This window comes from Balaenoptera borealis (genome assembly GCF_965194805.1).
Source record: "Balaenoptera borealis genome assembly, chromosome: 21".
Lineage (NCBI taxonomy): Eukaryota > Metazoa > Chordata > Mammalia > Artiodactyla > Balaenopteridae > Balaenoptera > Balaenoptera borealis.
Genome location: NC_138880.1, coordinates 32,008,187 through 32,021,617, shown reverse-complemented (window position 1 = coordinate 32,021,617; position 13,431 = coordinate 32,008,187). Strand labels below are relative to the sequence as shown.

Below are 13,431 nucleotides of genomic sequence, written 5' to 3'. Positions count from 1 at the left end.
AATCCCTCTGTCCCTCCTACTGCAGGTAACCACTGATCTTTTTACTGTCTCCATAGTTTTGCCTTTTCCAGAATATAGCTGGAAATCATACAGTATGGTGATTTTTCCAGATCGGTTTCTTACACTTAGTAATATGTATTCAATGTCTTTTCAGTAATATGTATTCAATGTCTTTTCATGGCTTGATAGCTCATTTCTTCTTAGCACTGAATAACAGTCCATTGTTTTGATGTACCGTGGTTTATTTACCCATTCACCTATTGAAGGACATGTGGTTGTTTGCAAGTTTGGGCAATTATGAATAAAGCCACTATAAACATCTGTATGCAGGTTTTTGTCTGGACATAACTTTTCAATTCATTCAGGTAAATAAGAAGGAGTGGAAAAGGAAGAGATGGCTGGATTCTGGTAAGGGTATGCTTACTTTGTAACAAACTATCAAACTCTCTTCCGAAGTGTCTGCCCCATTTTGCATTCCCACCAGCAATGAATGAGAGTTCCTGCTGCCGTACCTCCTCACCATCCTTTGGTGTTGTCAGTGTTTTAGATGGGCCATTCTAATAGGCACGTAGTAGTAGCTCACTGTTGTTTTAATTTGCAATTCCCTAATAACTTTTGATGTTGGACATCTTCCCATAGCTTACATGTCATCTTCTTCAGTGAGGTGTCTTTTCAAGTCTTTTTCCCTTTGATTTTTATTGAAGTATAGATGATTTACAATGTTGTGTTAGTTTCAGATGTACAGAAAAGTGATTCATATATATATATATATATATTGTTTTTCAGATTCTTTTCCATTTTAGGCTATTACAGGATATTGACTATAGTTCCCTGTGCTATACAGTAGGTTCTTGGTTTTTTTTTAAATTGGGGTGTTCATCTTGTTGAATTTTAAGAGTTCTCCACACATTCTGTGTAACAGTTATTAGATGGTCTTTGGCAAATATTTTCTCTGAGTCTGTGGCTTGTCTTCTTTTTCTCTTGACACTGTCTTTCACAGAGGAGAATTTTTTAATTTAATAAAGTTTAGCATTCAATTATTTATTTCATGGATCATGCCTTTGGTGTTGAATCTAAAAATCCATGGCCATACCCAAGGTCATCTAGGTTTCTCTTATGTTATCTTCTAGGAGTTTAATAGTTTTGTGTTTTAACTTTAGGGTCTAAAATCCATTTAAGAAAGATGTAAGGTCTAGTCTAGATTAATTTTTTTGCATGTGGATGTCCAGTTGTTCTAGCACCATTTGTTGAAAAGACTATCTTTTCTCCATTGTATTGCCTTTGATCCTTTGTGGAAGATCCGTTGATTATATTTATGTGGGTGTATTTATGGGCTCTCTATTCTGTTACACTGATCTATTTGTCTATTCTTTTATCCATACTACACTGTCTTATTACTGTAGCTTTATAGTAAGCCTTGAAGTTGGGCAGTGTCAGTCCACTGACTTTGTTGCTCTCGTTCAACACTGTGTTAGCTGTTTTGGGTCTTCTGCCTTTCCATATAAACTTTAGAATCAGTTTGTCAATATCCAACAAATAACTTCCTGAGATTCTGGTTGGGATTTTATCACATCTACAGATCAAGTTAGCAATAACTGACATCTTGACACTATTGATTCTTTCTATCCCTGAACATGGAATATCTCTCCATTTACTTAGTTCTTTGATATCTGTTGTCTGAGTTTCATTGTTTTTCTCATATTGATCTTGTACATATTTTGTTAGATTTAAACCTCAGTATTTCATTTTTGGGGTCCTATTGTAAATGGTAATGTGTTTTAAATTTCAAATTTCACTTGTTCATTGCTGGTACACAGGAAAGTGATTGACTTTTGTATATTAATCTTGTATTCTAAAATCTTGCTAAAATCACTATATTGGTACCAGGAGGTTTTTTCTACGCAGACACTAAAGTCATCTGTGAACAAAGACAGTTTGATTTCTTCCATGCCAATCTGTATACCTTTTATTTCCTTTTCTTGTCTAGTTACATTACTTAGGACTTCAGTACAGTGTTGAAAAGCAGTGGTGAGAGCAGACATCCCTGCCTTGTTCCTGATCTTAGCAGGAGAACTTCAAGTTTCTCATCATTAAGTATGATGTTAGTTATAGGGTTTTTGTTCTTTATCAAGATGAGGAATAAATATGTTCTTTATCAAGCTGAGGAAGTTACCCTCTATTCTTAGGTTGCTGAGAGTTTTCATCATGAAGGAGTATTGGATTTTGTCAAATGATTTTCAGCATCTGTTGATACATAGGTCTATTCAGGTCTAGATACAGGTCTACACAGATTGTCTACTCATTCTTGTGTGAGTTTCGGCAAACTTTGTCTTCAAAAAATAGGTCTGTCTCATCTAGGTTATCAAATTTGTGGGCATAGAATTATTGATAGTATTCTTTTATTATCCTTTAAATGTCCATAGGATCTGTAGTGATACCTCTTCTTTCACTACTAATATTAGTAATATATTTCTTCTCTTTTTTCTTCTTAAGTAGCCTGGCTAAAGGCTTATAAACTTTATTGATCTTTTCAAAGAAGCAGCTTTTAGTTTTGTTTTCTCTATTGATTTTCTATTTTCAATTTCATTAATTTCTGCTCTAATTTTTATTATTTCTTTTATTCTGCTTACTTTGAATTCAATTTGCTCTTCTTTTTCTAGTGTCTTAAGGCAGAAGCTTAGATGACTGATTTTAGATCTTCCTTTTTTTTCTAATAAATGAACTAAATGCTATAAATTTCCCGCCAAGCCCTGCTTTTGTGGGCTTTTACTTCATTAAGTTGTATTTTCAATTTCATTTAGTTCAAAATAATTTTTAATTTCTCTTGAGAGTTCTTCTTTGATCCATGTGTTGTTTAGAAAAGTGTTGTTTAATCTCTAAGTATTTGGGGGGTTTCCAGCTATGTTTCTGCTACTGATACCTAGTTTAGTTCCATTGTCTCAGAGCAGACACTGTATTATTTCTACACTTTTAAATTTGTTAAGGTGTGTTTTTTGGTCCAGAATATGATCTAGTCTGTGAATGTTCCTTGTGAGCTTGAGATGAATGTGTAATCTGCTGTTGTTGGATGAAGTAGCCTATAGATGTCAATTATATCCAGTTGATTGAAGATGCTCTTGAGTTCAGCTATGTCCCTACTAACTTTCTGTCTGCTAGATCTGTTAAACTCTTATAAAGGGATATTAAAGTCTCCAGCTATAATAGTGGGTTCATCTATTTCTGCTTGCACTTCTATCAGCTTTGCCTCATGTATTATGATACTCTGTTATTAGGTGAATACACATTAAGGATTGTTATATCTTCTTGGAATATTGACCCCTTTATTATTATGTAATGTCCCTCTTTATCCCTGATAACTTTCCTTGCTCTGAAGTATGCTCCATCTGAAATTAAGACAGACATGCCTACTTCTTTTGATTAGTGTTAGCATGGTGTATTTTCTCCAACCCTTTACTTTTAATCTATATGTGCCTTTATATTTAATGTGAATTTCTTGCAGAAAACATATAGTTGGGGCTTGTTTTTCGATCCACCTTGACAAACTCTGTCTTTTAATTGGTGCGTGTAGATCATCAACATTCAAGGTGATTATTGATATAGTTGGATTAATATCTACTATATATTTACTGTTTCATTTTGTTGCCCTTGATCTTTGGTCCTGCTTTTGTCTCCCACACTTTCTCTTTCTTTTGTGGTTTCAACTGAGTACTTTGTATGACTCAATTTTTTCTCCTTTCTTAGCATATCAATTATACCTCATTTAAAAACATTTTAAGTTGTTGTCCTAGATTTTGCAATATACATTGACAACTAATCCAAGTCTACTTTCAAATAATACTATTCCACTTCTCAGTACCTTATAAAAACAAAATAATCCTAATTCCTCTTTCTCATCTCTTGTATCATTGATGTCATTCATTTCACTCACACATAAGCATACCTGACACATATATATGTATGTATGTGTGTGTGTGTGTGTGTACACACATAAGCTTACATAATCAAAGACACTGTTGCTATTTTCATTTTGAACAAACTGTTATTTGTTAGGTCAATTAAGAATAAGAAAATGAAAGGTTTTATTTTACCATCACTTAGTCATTCTCCACTGTTCTTCCTTTGTTTATGTAGATCTGAATTTCTACCTATATAATTTTCCTTCTCCCTGAAGAACTTTTTTTTAACATTTCTTGCAAGGCAGGTCTACTGGCAACAAATGCCCCAATTTTTGTTTGTCTAAGAAAGTCTTTATTTCTCTTTCACTTTTGAAGGATAGTTTCACAAGGTACAGAATTCTAGGTTGGTGTTTTAGTTCTCTCAACACTTTAAACGTTTCATTCCACTCTCTTCTTGATTGCATGGTTTCTGAGAAGTGGATATAATTCTGACCCTTGCTCTGGCTTCTTTTAAGATTTCTCTTTGTCTTTGATTTTCTGAAGTTTGGATATGATTTTCCTAGGTGTATTTTTTTTTTGGCATTTATCCTGCTTAGTGTTCTCCAAACTTCGTGGATCTGTGGTTTGGTGTCTGATGTTAATTTTAGGAAATTCTAAGTCATTATTGTTTCAATTATTGCTTCTGTCCCTTTCTTTCTTCTTCTGGTATTTCCATTATGTGTATGGAAATGTAGTTGTCCCACAGTTCTTGGACATTCTGTTCTGTTATTTTTTCATTTTTTTCTCTTTTCTTTTTAGTTTTGGAAGTTTCTATTGTCATATTCTCAAGCTCAGAGATTCTTTTCTCAGTCATGTCCAGTCTACTAATGAATCTGTTAAAGGCATTCTTCATTTCTGTTACAGTATTTCTGATCTCTTGTATTTCTTGATTCTTTCTTAGAATTTCCATCTCTCTGTTTAAATTATCCACCTGTTTTTTCCATGTCGTCTACTTTTTTCATTAAAGCCCTTAGCATACTAATCATACTTTTTAAAAAAATTATTGGTAGGATAAATTCCAACATCCCTGCCGTATCTGACTTTGGTGCTGATGCTTGTTTAATCTCTTTAAACTGTGTTTTTTGCTTTTTAGTGTGCCTTGTGATTTTTTGTTGAAAGGAGAACATGATGTTACTGGCTAAAAGGAACTGGTAAGCAGACCTTTAGTGATGTAATGTTAAGTTGTGGGAGAAGAGAAAGCATTCTGCAGTCCTATGATTAAGTCTCTGTCTTCTCATGAGCCTGTGCCTGTGGAATGGGAATTTCACCAGTTTTCTCAGGGATCTTTCTCCCCTAGGTGGGACAGGATAGCTAGTTAGCAGGGACTGGGTATTTCCCTTCCCCCAGATAGGTTAGGTGCTGATATGATCTCTGCAGATCAGGCTCTGGTAAAATACTTTCTCCTCACGGGCAGCCTTGTTAAGAAGAGGGCTCTGACATATTTCAAAACAATTCCTTTTCCTCTCCCTTTGCCAGAAGTATGAAGGGATCTTTCTCTGATATTTACTGTGAAAACTTGGTAAAGGTCCTGGAGGTAAGACTCAGAAAAGCCTGGAGGCCTCCTTATTACTCCCCCCGCCATCCCGAGTTTTTAACTCTCCGACTTGATATATGAGCCTCCAGCAATTCATCAATTACAGTTCAGGTTTTCCACTCTGGCTCTGGTTTCCACAGAGGTTTCTGCTGGTGGGTTTCTGCTCTGGTGCATTGTGATTCTCTGTATCTGCCTGTCTGTCTCTCCAATCTGGGGCAGCGGTTTGCCTTGTGACCTCACTTCTCTTATGAATCTAAGAAAAGTTGTTGATTTTTCAGTTTTCATTTTTTTGTTTTGATTTAGGCCAGAGTGAAGACTTCTGAGCTCCTACATGCCAAATTGGAAACTAAAAGTCCCTCTGCTAACTCTTTATTTATTGAAAACAAATAAATTACTTCTAAATCCATGCCAATACTTTTTATTTTATCAGTTTATCCTGATTTACTTCTTTTTAGTTTCTAACTTCAGATAATATAAACATTTCAATATTGTCATACAATTTGGTATGCCTTCGTACATTCCTAAGCAGCTTTTGTAAGTCTTATAGTCCAACAACTTAAATCCTTCATAATTCAGAGTTGAATAACTTGTCTAAACCAGCCATTAAAATAATAAACAGGAAAAAACAAAATGGCAGTTTCTTAAAAAAATTAGAATTTTGAATGAGGTATTAAAAAATCATGCATCATTAAACATATGAATACTATTGCATCTATAATTCTGAATTATGCATTTAAACTGCTAGTATTTGAAACTTCTATATTATTTTTCTCAACAGTATCATAAAATATATATATATAATATTATGTAGCCTTTATTAAGCGATATCTACAGTTGCCGAGGAGATAAAAAGAAATGTCCAGAAGCTTTTGATATCATTGTGGTCAGCATGAACGGTTACACAATTAGTGATTCTGCATTACTAAAAATAGAAAACGTTCAACCGAAGGTCCATTTCAAAATACATGTTTATATTTGAAATATAAATCCTACAAATATGTCACATATATAGGAAATCAAATATATTTTAACTGTACGTGACAGGTAATTTTATATTTCAGGTAAATATTATGTACCCTTTTATCTTTAGTTAAGAATATGTTTCATTTTATGTGAACCACCTAAGAATTTCCATGTCCATTCTAAAGATTTGCTCTTTCAGAAAACATCATCCTTTTGGCCCAGAAACAACATACACACTTTAAAGATAAAGTACTAAACCTTGCAGCTCACTGAATAATGCAGATTTACAAAGGATTCAGGAAGAAAGTCTGAGCATTGTGTCACCTCACATGCAACTGACAGTGTCAGTAGCCTGGCAACTACAGCCCTACAGAGATATTATTTTTATTTTCTTAACCTAAATTCTATTCTTGGTTTCAATCTTATATTATATGAAATACACAATACATACATTATAATTACACTGAAGTGTAAGTGTATGAAATGTAAAAAAGCAAGTTATAAGAGTATATTTGCATTAGATTTGTATAACAATAAAGCTCACCTCTGAATATGCAAGATTACATGACCTAAGCATGAAATTTAAATATAGCTAGAGTTACAATACTGCCAAAAATAAAATTATAAAACTAAGTTAAAATCAAGTTCATATACATGTGCTGTGTGTGTAGAAATATATACATATGCCATAAATATTAATTATATCAAAGTATAAAGGCCACTTCAGTGATCTAAAGATAAAACTTATATTTGTATGTGATTTTTTTCAAACACTACATTTCTAAATTATAATTTTTAGCTCAAAAACCAACTTATCTTTTCCAGTAAGCATTAAAAATATAACTATGGAAAAATCTGGTATTCTGAATGCTGATTATATAGGGTATATATGCACATATATATCATATAAAAATTATAAGCTGGAATTTTAGAAGAAATTAAATAATCATGTTTCAATTTTCATTAGTTAGAATAAGATGTTTCATTGTCATCGAAGTCTGTATAAGAACTGATCAAAACTTGAGCCAAAAAAAGCTTAAACTCATGAAGAGGATATGGTAATTTTAGGGTTGGACTATATCTATATATAAGAATAGTTATTCTTTTAATATATCTCAGAACAAGGAATTCACTTATAAAGGCCATAGTTTATTAAAGGGCAGATTGGGGTTATGGTGGAGGGAAGGATTTTGAATCCTCATAATCTCCATGGGCTGCCTCAAAATCACTAAAAAGAGACACAATTTTAGCAAAATGCATTTTCTTAAAATCAGTCACCCCCTCCCTCCAAATTAGATTGTCATTCCTTTCCTTTCCCATAGAGGAATATATGCACTACACTTGAAAAAAAAAGCCTTCTGTTTGAACATCAGAAATGCACTGTTATTACATTTAAAATGCACACACACAATATAAAAAAGGGCGCTGGCATTATAGTGCGTGCACGCGTGTCTGTGTGTGTGTGTGTGTCCAGCGCAACTTCAAATACTGCTATTAAACTCATAAGCTGAAATATTTCTATCATTATGGTTAAAGATGGAATTCAGGATGGTGAGCTACCCAGTAATTCTCAACCTCCCTTCTGAAGAATGCTTTAGGATCCATACCATGAGGGTTATTCTCCAGAGTTAGATATTTAGTGGCTCCAGAGATGTTTACCAGCTTGTTTCACAGCTGGAAAAAAAAAAATCTGAAGAAGAAAACCCAAGAGGCTTAAACCGCTGAGGATTTACAACTAAAAAGATAATCGAAAAGAAGTAAAATGCTGAGAAAATATCTTTGATTGATGTGATTAGAATAGCACCCTGAAGAAGTAAGGAGGAAGGAAGAAAAATTCAGTGCTGCATGTCTTTAGTAGTATATGCCCTCAAACAACAATGGGGAAAAAGCTGGTAAAACTACATAAAGATATTCTGGCTCTTTTGTTCCACTCATTAATGAAAAGAAAAATCCACAAATCTCCTTCATTTAAATAATTAAGAAATCCTTCATTTAAAAGGTGAACATAATCAAAGAGAAATCTTATGTTACTCTAAACTAAATCCATTTTGATAAGGTGCATTTAAAAATGGCAGTTTTCTGCTATCACAGTAGAAATAGATCAGAATAGCTATGCTTCGCAAAAGTTGCCATAGTAACAATGCAAATCCCTTTGAAACATAATTAATTGCCTAAAAATTTACCAAATGGAACATGGCACTCTTCTTCAGAACATTTTTTCATTTTCTTTTACAATATTATATAGTACATGGTATTATCATACATATTTCTATCATAAAATTATGTAAAATTACTTTCTTGAAATTATTGCTATTTTCATACATTAATCTCATTAGAAAGTATCCTATTTTATCTTTAAAGCCTAAAGACAATCTGAACACGTTAAGAATTCATCTGAAATCAGGATAGAGAAAAACACCTTTTCTTCAATAAATGACTATCCTTATATATTTTCTTACCTCTGCTTTTAAGTCTATCAGATAAGTATCCTATTTACCCTCAGAATCTTGCAATGCAAAAATGTCCACAATATAAATGACACAGAAATACAGCTGTATGAGAAATAAAGCAGAAAAAAATCACAGAAAATTATAATTACAACGTAAATATATCTTACTCTTTGAAGTCCTTCATACCAATCATCTTGCTCAAACCAATGTGAAATGTAAGTCATCCAAGCCATAGAATGTTTCTACTTTAATCAAGGCAATTGGAAACTGGCTTCAGAATAGTCAGCACCTAAAGTAATAACAATGTGTTTCAACCAAATGTGTTTACCAAACTCTGCCTTATGTTGTTCAGTACAAGAAACTAGAAGTACACACACATTTCAGCTGAAACAGTTTTAATAATTTATAAATAACAAAAATTATAAATCTGTAAAAATAATGCTAAAGCAGGAAATGCAAGCCTATAGTCAAATAAGAAGTAAATCAAATGATAATTATGTTGTTGTACTAGAGAATGCTATGTCAAATATTTCATTAGCCCTTCAGTTTTCATTCTAAAAACCATCTCGGATTTAACTTTTGCAAGAAATAGGCAAATTATTTCTAAAAGTTACCAAGTTAAAAATAAGGAATCCAGAAAAACCACAAAACAACAGGCAGCAGAAAATCAGTTCCATTTTCAATTTCAGGAGTTGGACATAAAACTAGAATAAAGGTTAAAAGGGGTACAATGACAAGGCCAATCCTATATTTCGATTTGCTTCCAGCTCCACAGTTGAGAGTTATATCCTTTTACGGTTAGTTGATTGTCAATTACCTAAGTGTCTCAAAAAGTTTAGAGACACACATCACGTAATAGAGTGCTAACATGTCCAACAGAGAATCAAAATCACATGAATCGGACTTCATTTTAGTTTTACCCACTTCTGGAAGAAATTACTTACTAGCCATACTAAACAAGAGACTTCCTGGTGTCCTGGAGAATATCTGGACTTCAAAACATCCTCTATAAAATTCAGGTACTTCACCCAACATTTAATCGGTTCTGAGTGATCTTTTCCTGCCCCAAACTCATCAAACCCTTATAACTCAGTGGAGAAAAAAGGAAGAAAGGAAGAAAGGGAGGGAGGAGAGGGGTGGAAATAAAAGGAAAAAAATGTGAGTAATTTGAGTGTTTCATTCTTCATATCCAAAAAGTAAGATAACTTTTGTTCTGGCATAGAAACACATGTATGACACATAAATATCGCTGTAGCTAGTTGAGAACATCTTTATCTCACTCTAAAAATATACCAAATGTGACATGGCACCCTTCAGAATTCCTCTTCTTCTTCCTTATTCTCTAGAAATATTTTCAATAATATCTGCTTGAAGCCCCAGGTCAAAATAGTTGGGAATAGGCTTCCACAGGAAGCTCTAGGACTCGTACACTCTGGTGCTCAACTTGTTTCCATCTTGCTGACTTCCCTGAATCCGGACCATGCTTTCTGTCCTGCCCTTGGGTTCCCAAAGAGCCCCTGGTTCCTGGCTAACTGCTCAGAATTGGCATCTCCTGCAGGGTCCCGCCCTCTGGACTGGTGGTCCTTCCTTGCTGTCTCTCTTGTCATTGCTTATCCTATTTTGAGTTAGGGATCTGTGTCTGTGTCCTGCCTTACGCTTTTTTACCCCTCCCTGAACCTATATCTAGCACCTTCCCAGGGTATATCTAACTACCTTGCCACCATTTCAGTGGTTGCAGCCTCTCATGCCAAGCCCTTAAACTCCATTTTAAAGTACCTACTGTACCTAGATCCCGCAGCCTTGTATCTGGTTACCTCAATATGAACATCGGTAAAGCCAAGCTTATCTCTTTCAAGTGATAAGAATCCCTTTCTACTGCCCCCCAATAGTCTTTCCTTTGCCCTGCATTCCCTGTTCCAGTGACCAAAACTATACTTGACAGTAACCCGAAATAAGAACATCGAGCCATCTTTGATTCTTTCACCACCTGCCCCTCCACCTCCCGCTACATTTGATCACCAAGTCTTAACAACTACCTTTAACATGTCTCTTCAAAAGCCCCTTCCCTCCATCCCTAATGCCATTGTCTGGTACAAACTAATGAAATACTTTACTTACTAACCTCCCTGCTTTCACTGTAATTCCTAAACATGTTCTATACCAGCATGGCTTTATGCCTTTAAGTTGTGAAATGCTTTTGCCTGAGCTGTCTTACCTCTTCCCCTTTTTTTGTGACTAATGAGCTGTATCATATTTATCAAGACCCAACTTAATGTCCCTCTTCTTTGAAGCCTTTCTCAAATGCACCAAATCCCTCATCTGTGTGCCTCTAAGTCTATATTTGTGTGCACTGGATAGTGATTATTTGCAGAGACAAAAATTGTGAGTTGCCCAAGACAAAGGAACATGTTTTATTCATATTTGTATAGAAGGTACAAAATGTTTGTTGAGTGAATTGACACATGCTAGAAGAGTTTGTCAACTAGTGGTAGTTCACATGAACCGAAGGGATGTGTGTGTGTGTGTGTGTGTGTGTATATGTATGTATATATATATATATATATATATATATATATATACACACACATAACTGCAACTTGGAAAGGGGCTAAAGAAATGTATCCAAATTACAGGTAATATACTCATCAACAAGCGGAATGGGATTATCATTCAATTCCTTGTAGAGAAACGGCTAACCAAATTATTTCAGAAATTAATTTTTAAAGGGAAAATAAAATGCAAACTTGAATTGGTAAAATTATTTTATAATTATATAAGGTACCAAGTATTTACTATATCACTATAAATACAATATAGTTAAAAGTAATACCTTGTTTTAGGGCACATAATAGTTCTCATGTCATACTTCCTGATATTTTTCCATGAGCACTATTTACCATATTTGCAAGAACTAAGAAAAGTAAAATATTTCACATCATGGAATCTCAGATGAATATTATCTTGCATAAAAATACATATTTTTTTAATTGTATTTCAGGTATTTTGATTAACTGAGAGTGTATAGAATCTGGTTCATTTAGTATAAGAATGGCCAATAGTTTTCAACTCTCACATCTCCTTGACTGGCTAGGACTATCTGGAGTGCAGAGTTGAAACCTTTAGCTGATCTCAGAGTGGAAGCATGTCACGATCACTTAGCAGTAACTGAAACAGAAAGGAGAAAGTCATGGTGACATTTACTCCAACATGTTTACATCTGTGTATTCGTCCATGGGTCTAACTGACTAATTTATTGTTAAAATCACAAATTTAACTTAATTCGTAGTCAGAAAATTTTTCCTGCCTTTTAAGATTAGTGATGGAAGGAAATGAAAAGAATCAAAGGCCAGATGTCATTGTGTTAAAGAAAATAAATAAATAAAGTAAAATGGCTTGCGATGTCAGAAAACTTACTGCAGGGATTAATACAACACACAAGTAACCTGTGGTCTGATTGCTGGTCCTGACCTTTTTACATCCCTCTTTGCATCTCTACCTTTTTATGAGCTCATCACGGGCCGACTATATATCCTGGCCTGTTGCCTTTGGACTTGCCATATGACTTGCTTTCCCCAGCGATATGTGGGCAGAAGTCAGAATGTTCCAGCTCCAAGCTCTGGCTGTAAGGCTTGCCTCCATTCACACCCATCAACATGAGAAGGACATTCCACAGCTACCCTCTTGCAGGGAACAGGGTGGGGCTGCAGAGGGGGGAATGCTACTTTCTCCCCAACAGGATCTGACTATATAAAAGTAGTGGTTGAAATACTAAGAAGCTATGGAGAGCTTTTCATAATCTCATGGGACTGCAGGGAAAAAAAAACTGGCGTTCATATGCTGCCAAGGAAAAAAATGGCCTAATAAAGGTGCCCTTTCAGTGAGAACCATCTGGGTCTACACCTTAAAACTGGTGTGAAATAGACTATCCTTTACAAAGACTGAAGTTCAGCTTCAAATAAATTCATTCAATGATTGGATTGAGGTGATCTTCCCTACCCTCATACTTTCCAAAAGCAAAAGCATATTCTCTCCGGAGAAAGATAACATTAAATTGTCAGGCTGCAAAGTAATCAAGGGAATTCCAAAGAGTGAGAAGCCCGGTCATGGAGAGACAGACTAACGGCTTCACCTTTGACAGGGAGTGGGAGAAAGAGGTGACTGCCATAAAAGGGGGGAAGGAAAAAATCAGATAAAATTGTGAGTAAGTCCTAAGGCCGATATAAGCTAGAGCATCAGTATAGAATAACTGGAGGTCCCCGATGCAAGCTGAGTTGCACTCACCTGTCAGATCTTCTCCTCAGGCCTCAATCGGGTGCTTAGGAGAAAGAGGGGGGCAAATCAGACATAGTCCCCCTTAGTGGCTCAGGCACATGGGAAGCACTTGGCTACTGAGAGCTGACAGGCATGCAACTCTGTATAGGTCCCTGAATCCTTCTCCCAAATGAAGCACAAGTCTTCAGCTACTCGGAGAGAGGAAATACATACCCTCACTCCCAGGGACAACGGGGAGGGAGTAAAAGCAAAGCCCATCTGCTTCTAGGGAGGGACA

At 35.1% G+C, this 13,431-nt stretch overlaps 1 protein-coding gene and 1 long non-coding RNA gene across 9 annotated transcripts in view; one reads left to right on the top strand and one right to left on the bottom strand.

The window, feature by feature from the left end:
- Positions 1-9,042, top strand: part of LOC309619447 — a 42,352-nt gene extending 33,310 nt beyond the window's left edge. Inside the window, exons 2-3 of the long non-coding RNA XR_014238971.1 lie at positions 366-408; positions 5,029-9,042. This is a non-coding gene — a long non-coding RNA (uncharacterized lncRNA). The remainder of the gene's footprint in view (positions 1-365; positions 409-5,028) is intronic.
- The window catches only part of WDR17 (WD repeat domain 17), a 95,268-nt gene that overhangs the window by 62,543 nt on the left and 19,294 nt on the right, over positions 1-13,431 (bottom strand). The window contains exons 2-3 of one of the 8 annotated variants that reach the window (XM_082374583.1): positions 9,827-9,970; positions 9,050-9,171 (exon numbers count right to left, since the gene is read on the bottom strand). The exons of 3 other annotated variants lie outside the window; for them this stretch is intronic. In XM_082374583.1, the coding sequence (XP_082230709.1) occupies positions 9,050-9,115 (66 nt within the window). In that variant the 5' untranslated portion in view covers positions 9,116-9,171; positions 9,827-9,970. Of the gene's footprint in view, positions 1-9,049; positions 9,172-9,826; positions 9,971-13,431 lie in introns of those variants that run through there. 4 more of the 8 variants (XM_082374584.1, XM_082374585.1, XM_082374586.1 and 1 more) reach the window with 4 other exon arrangements.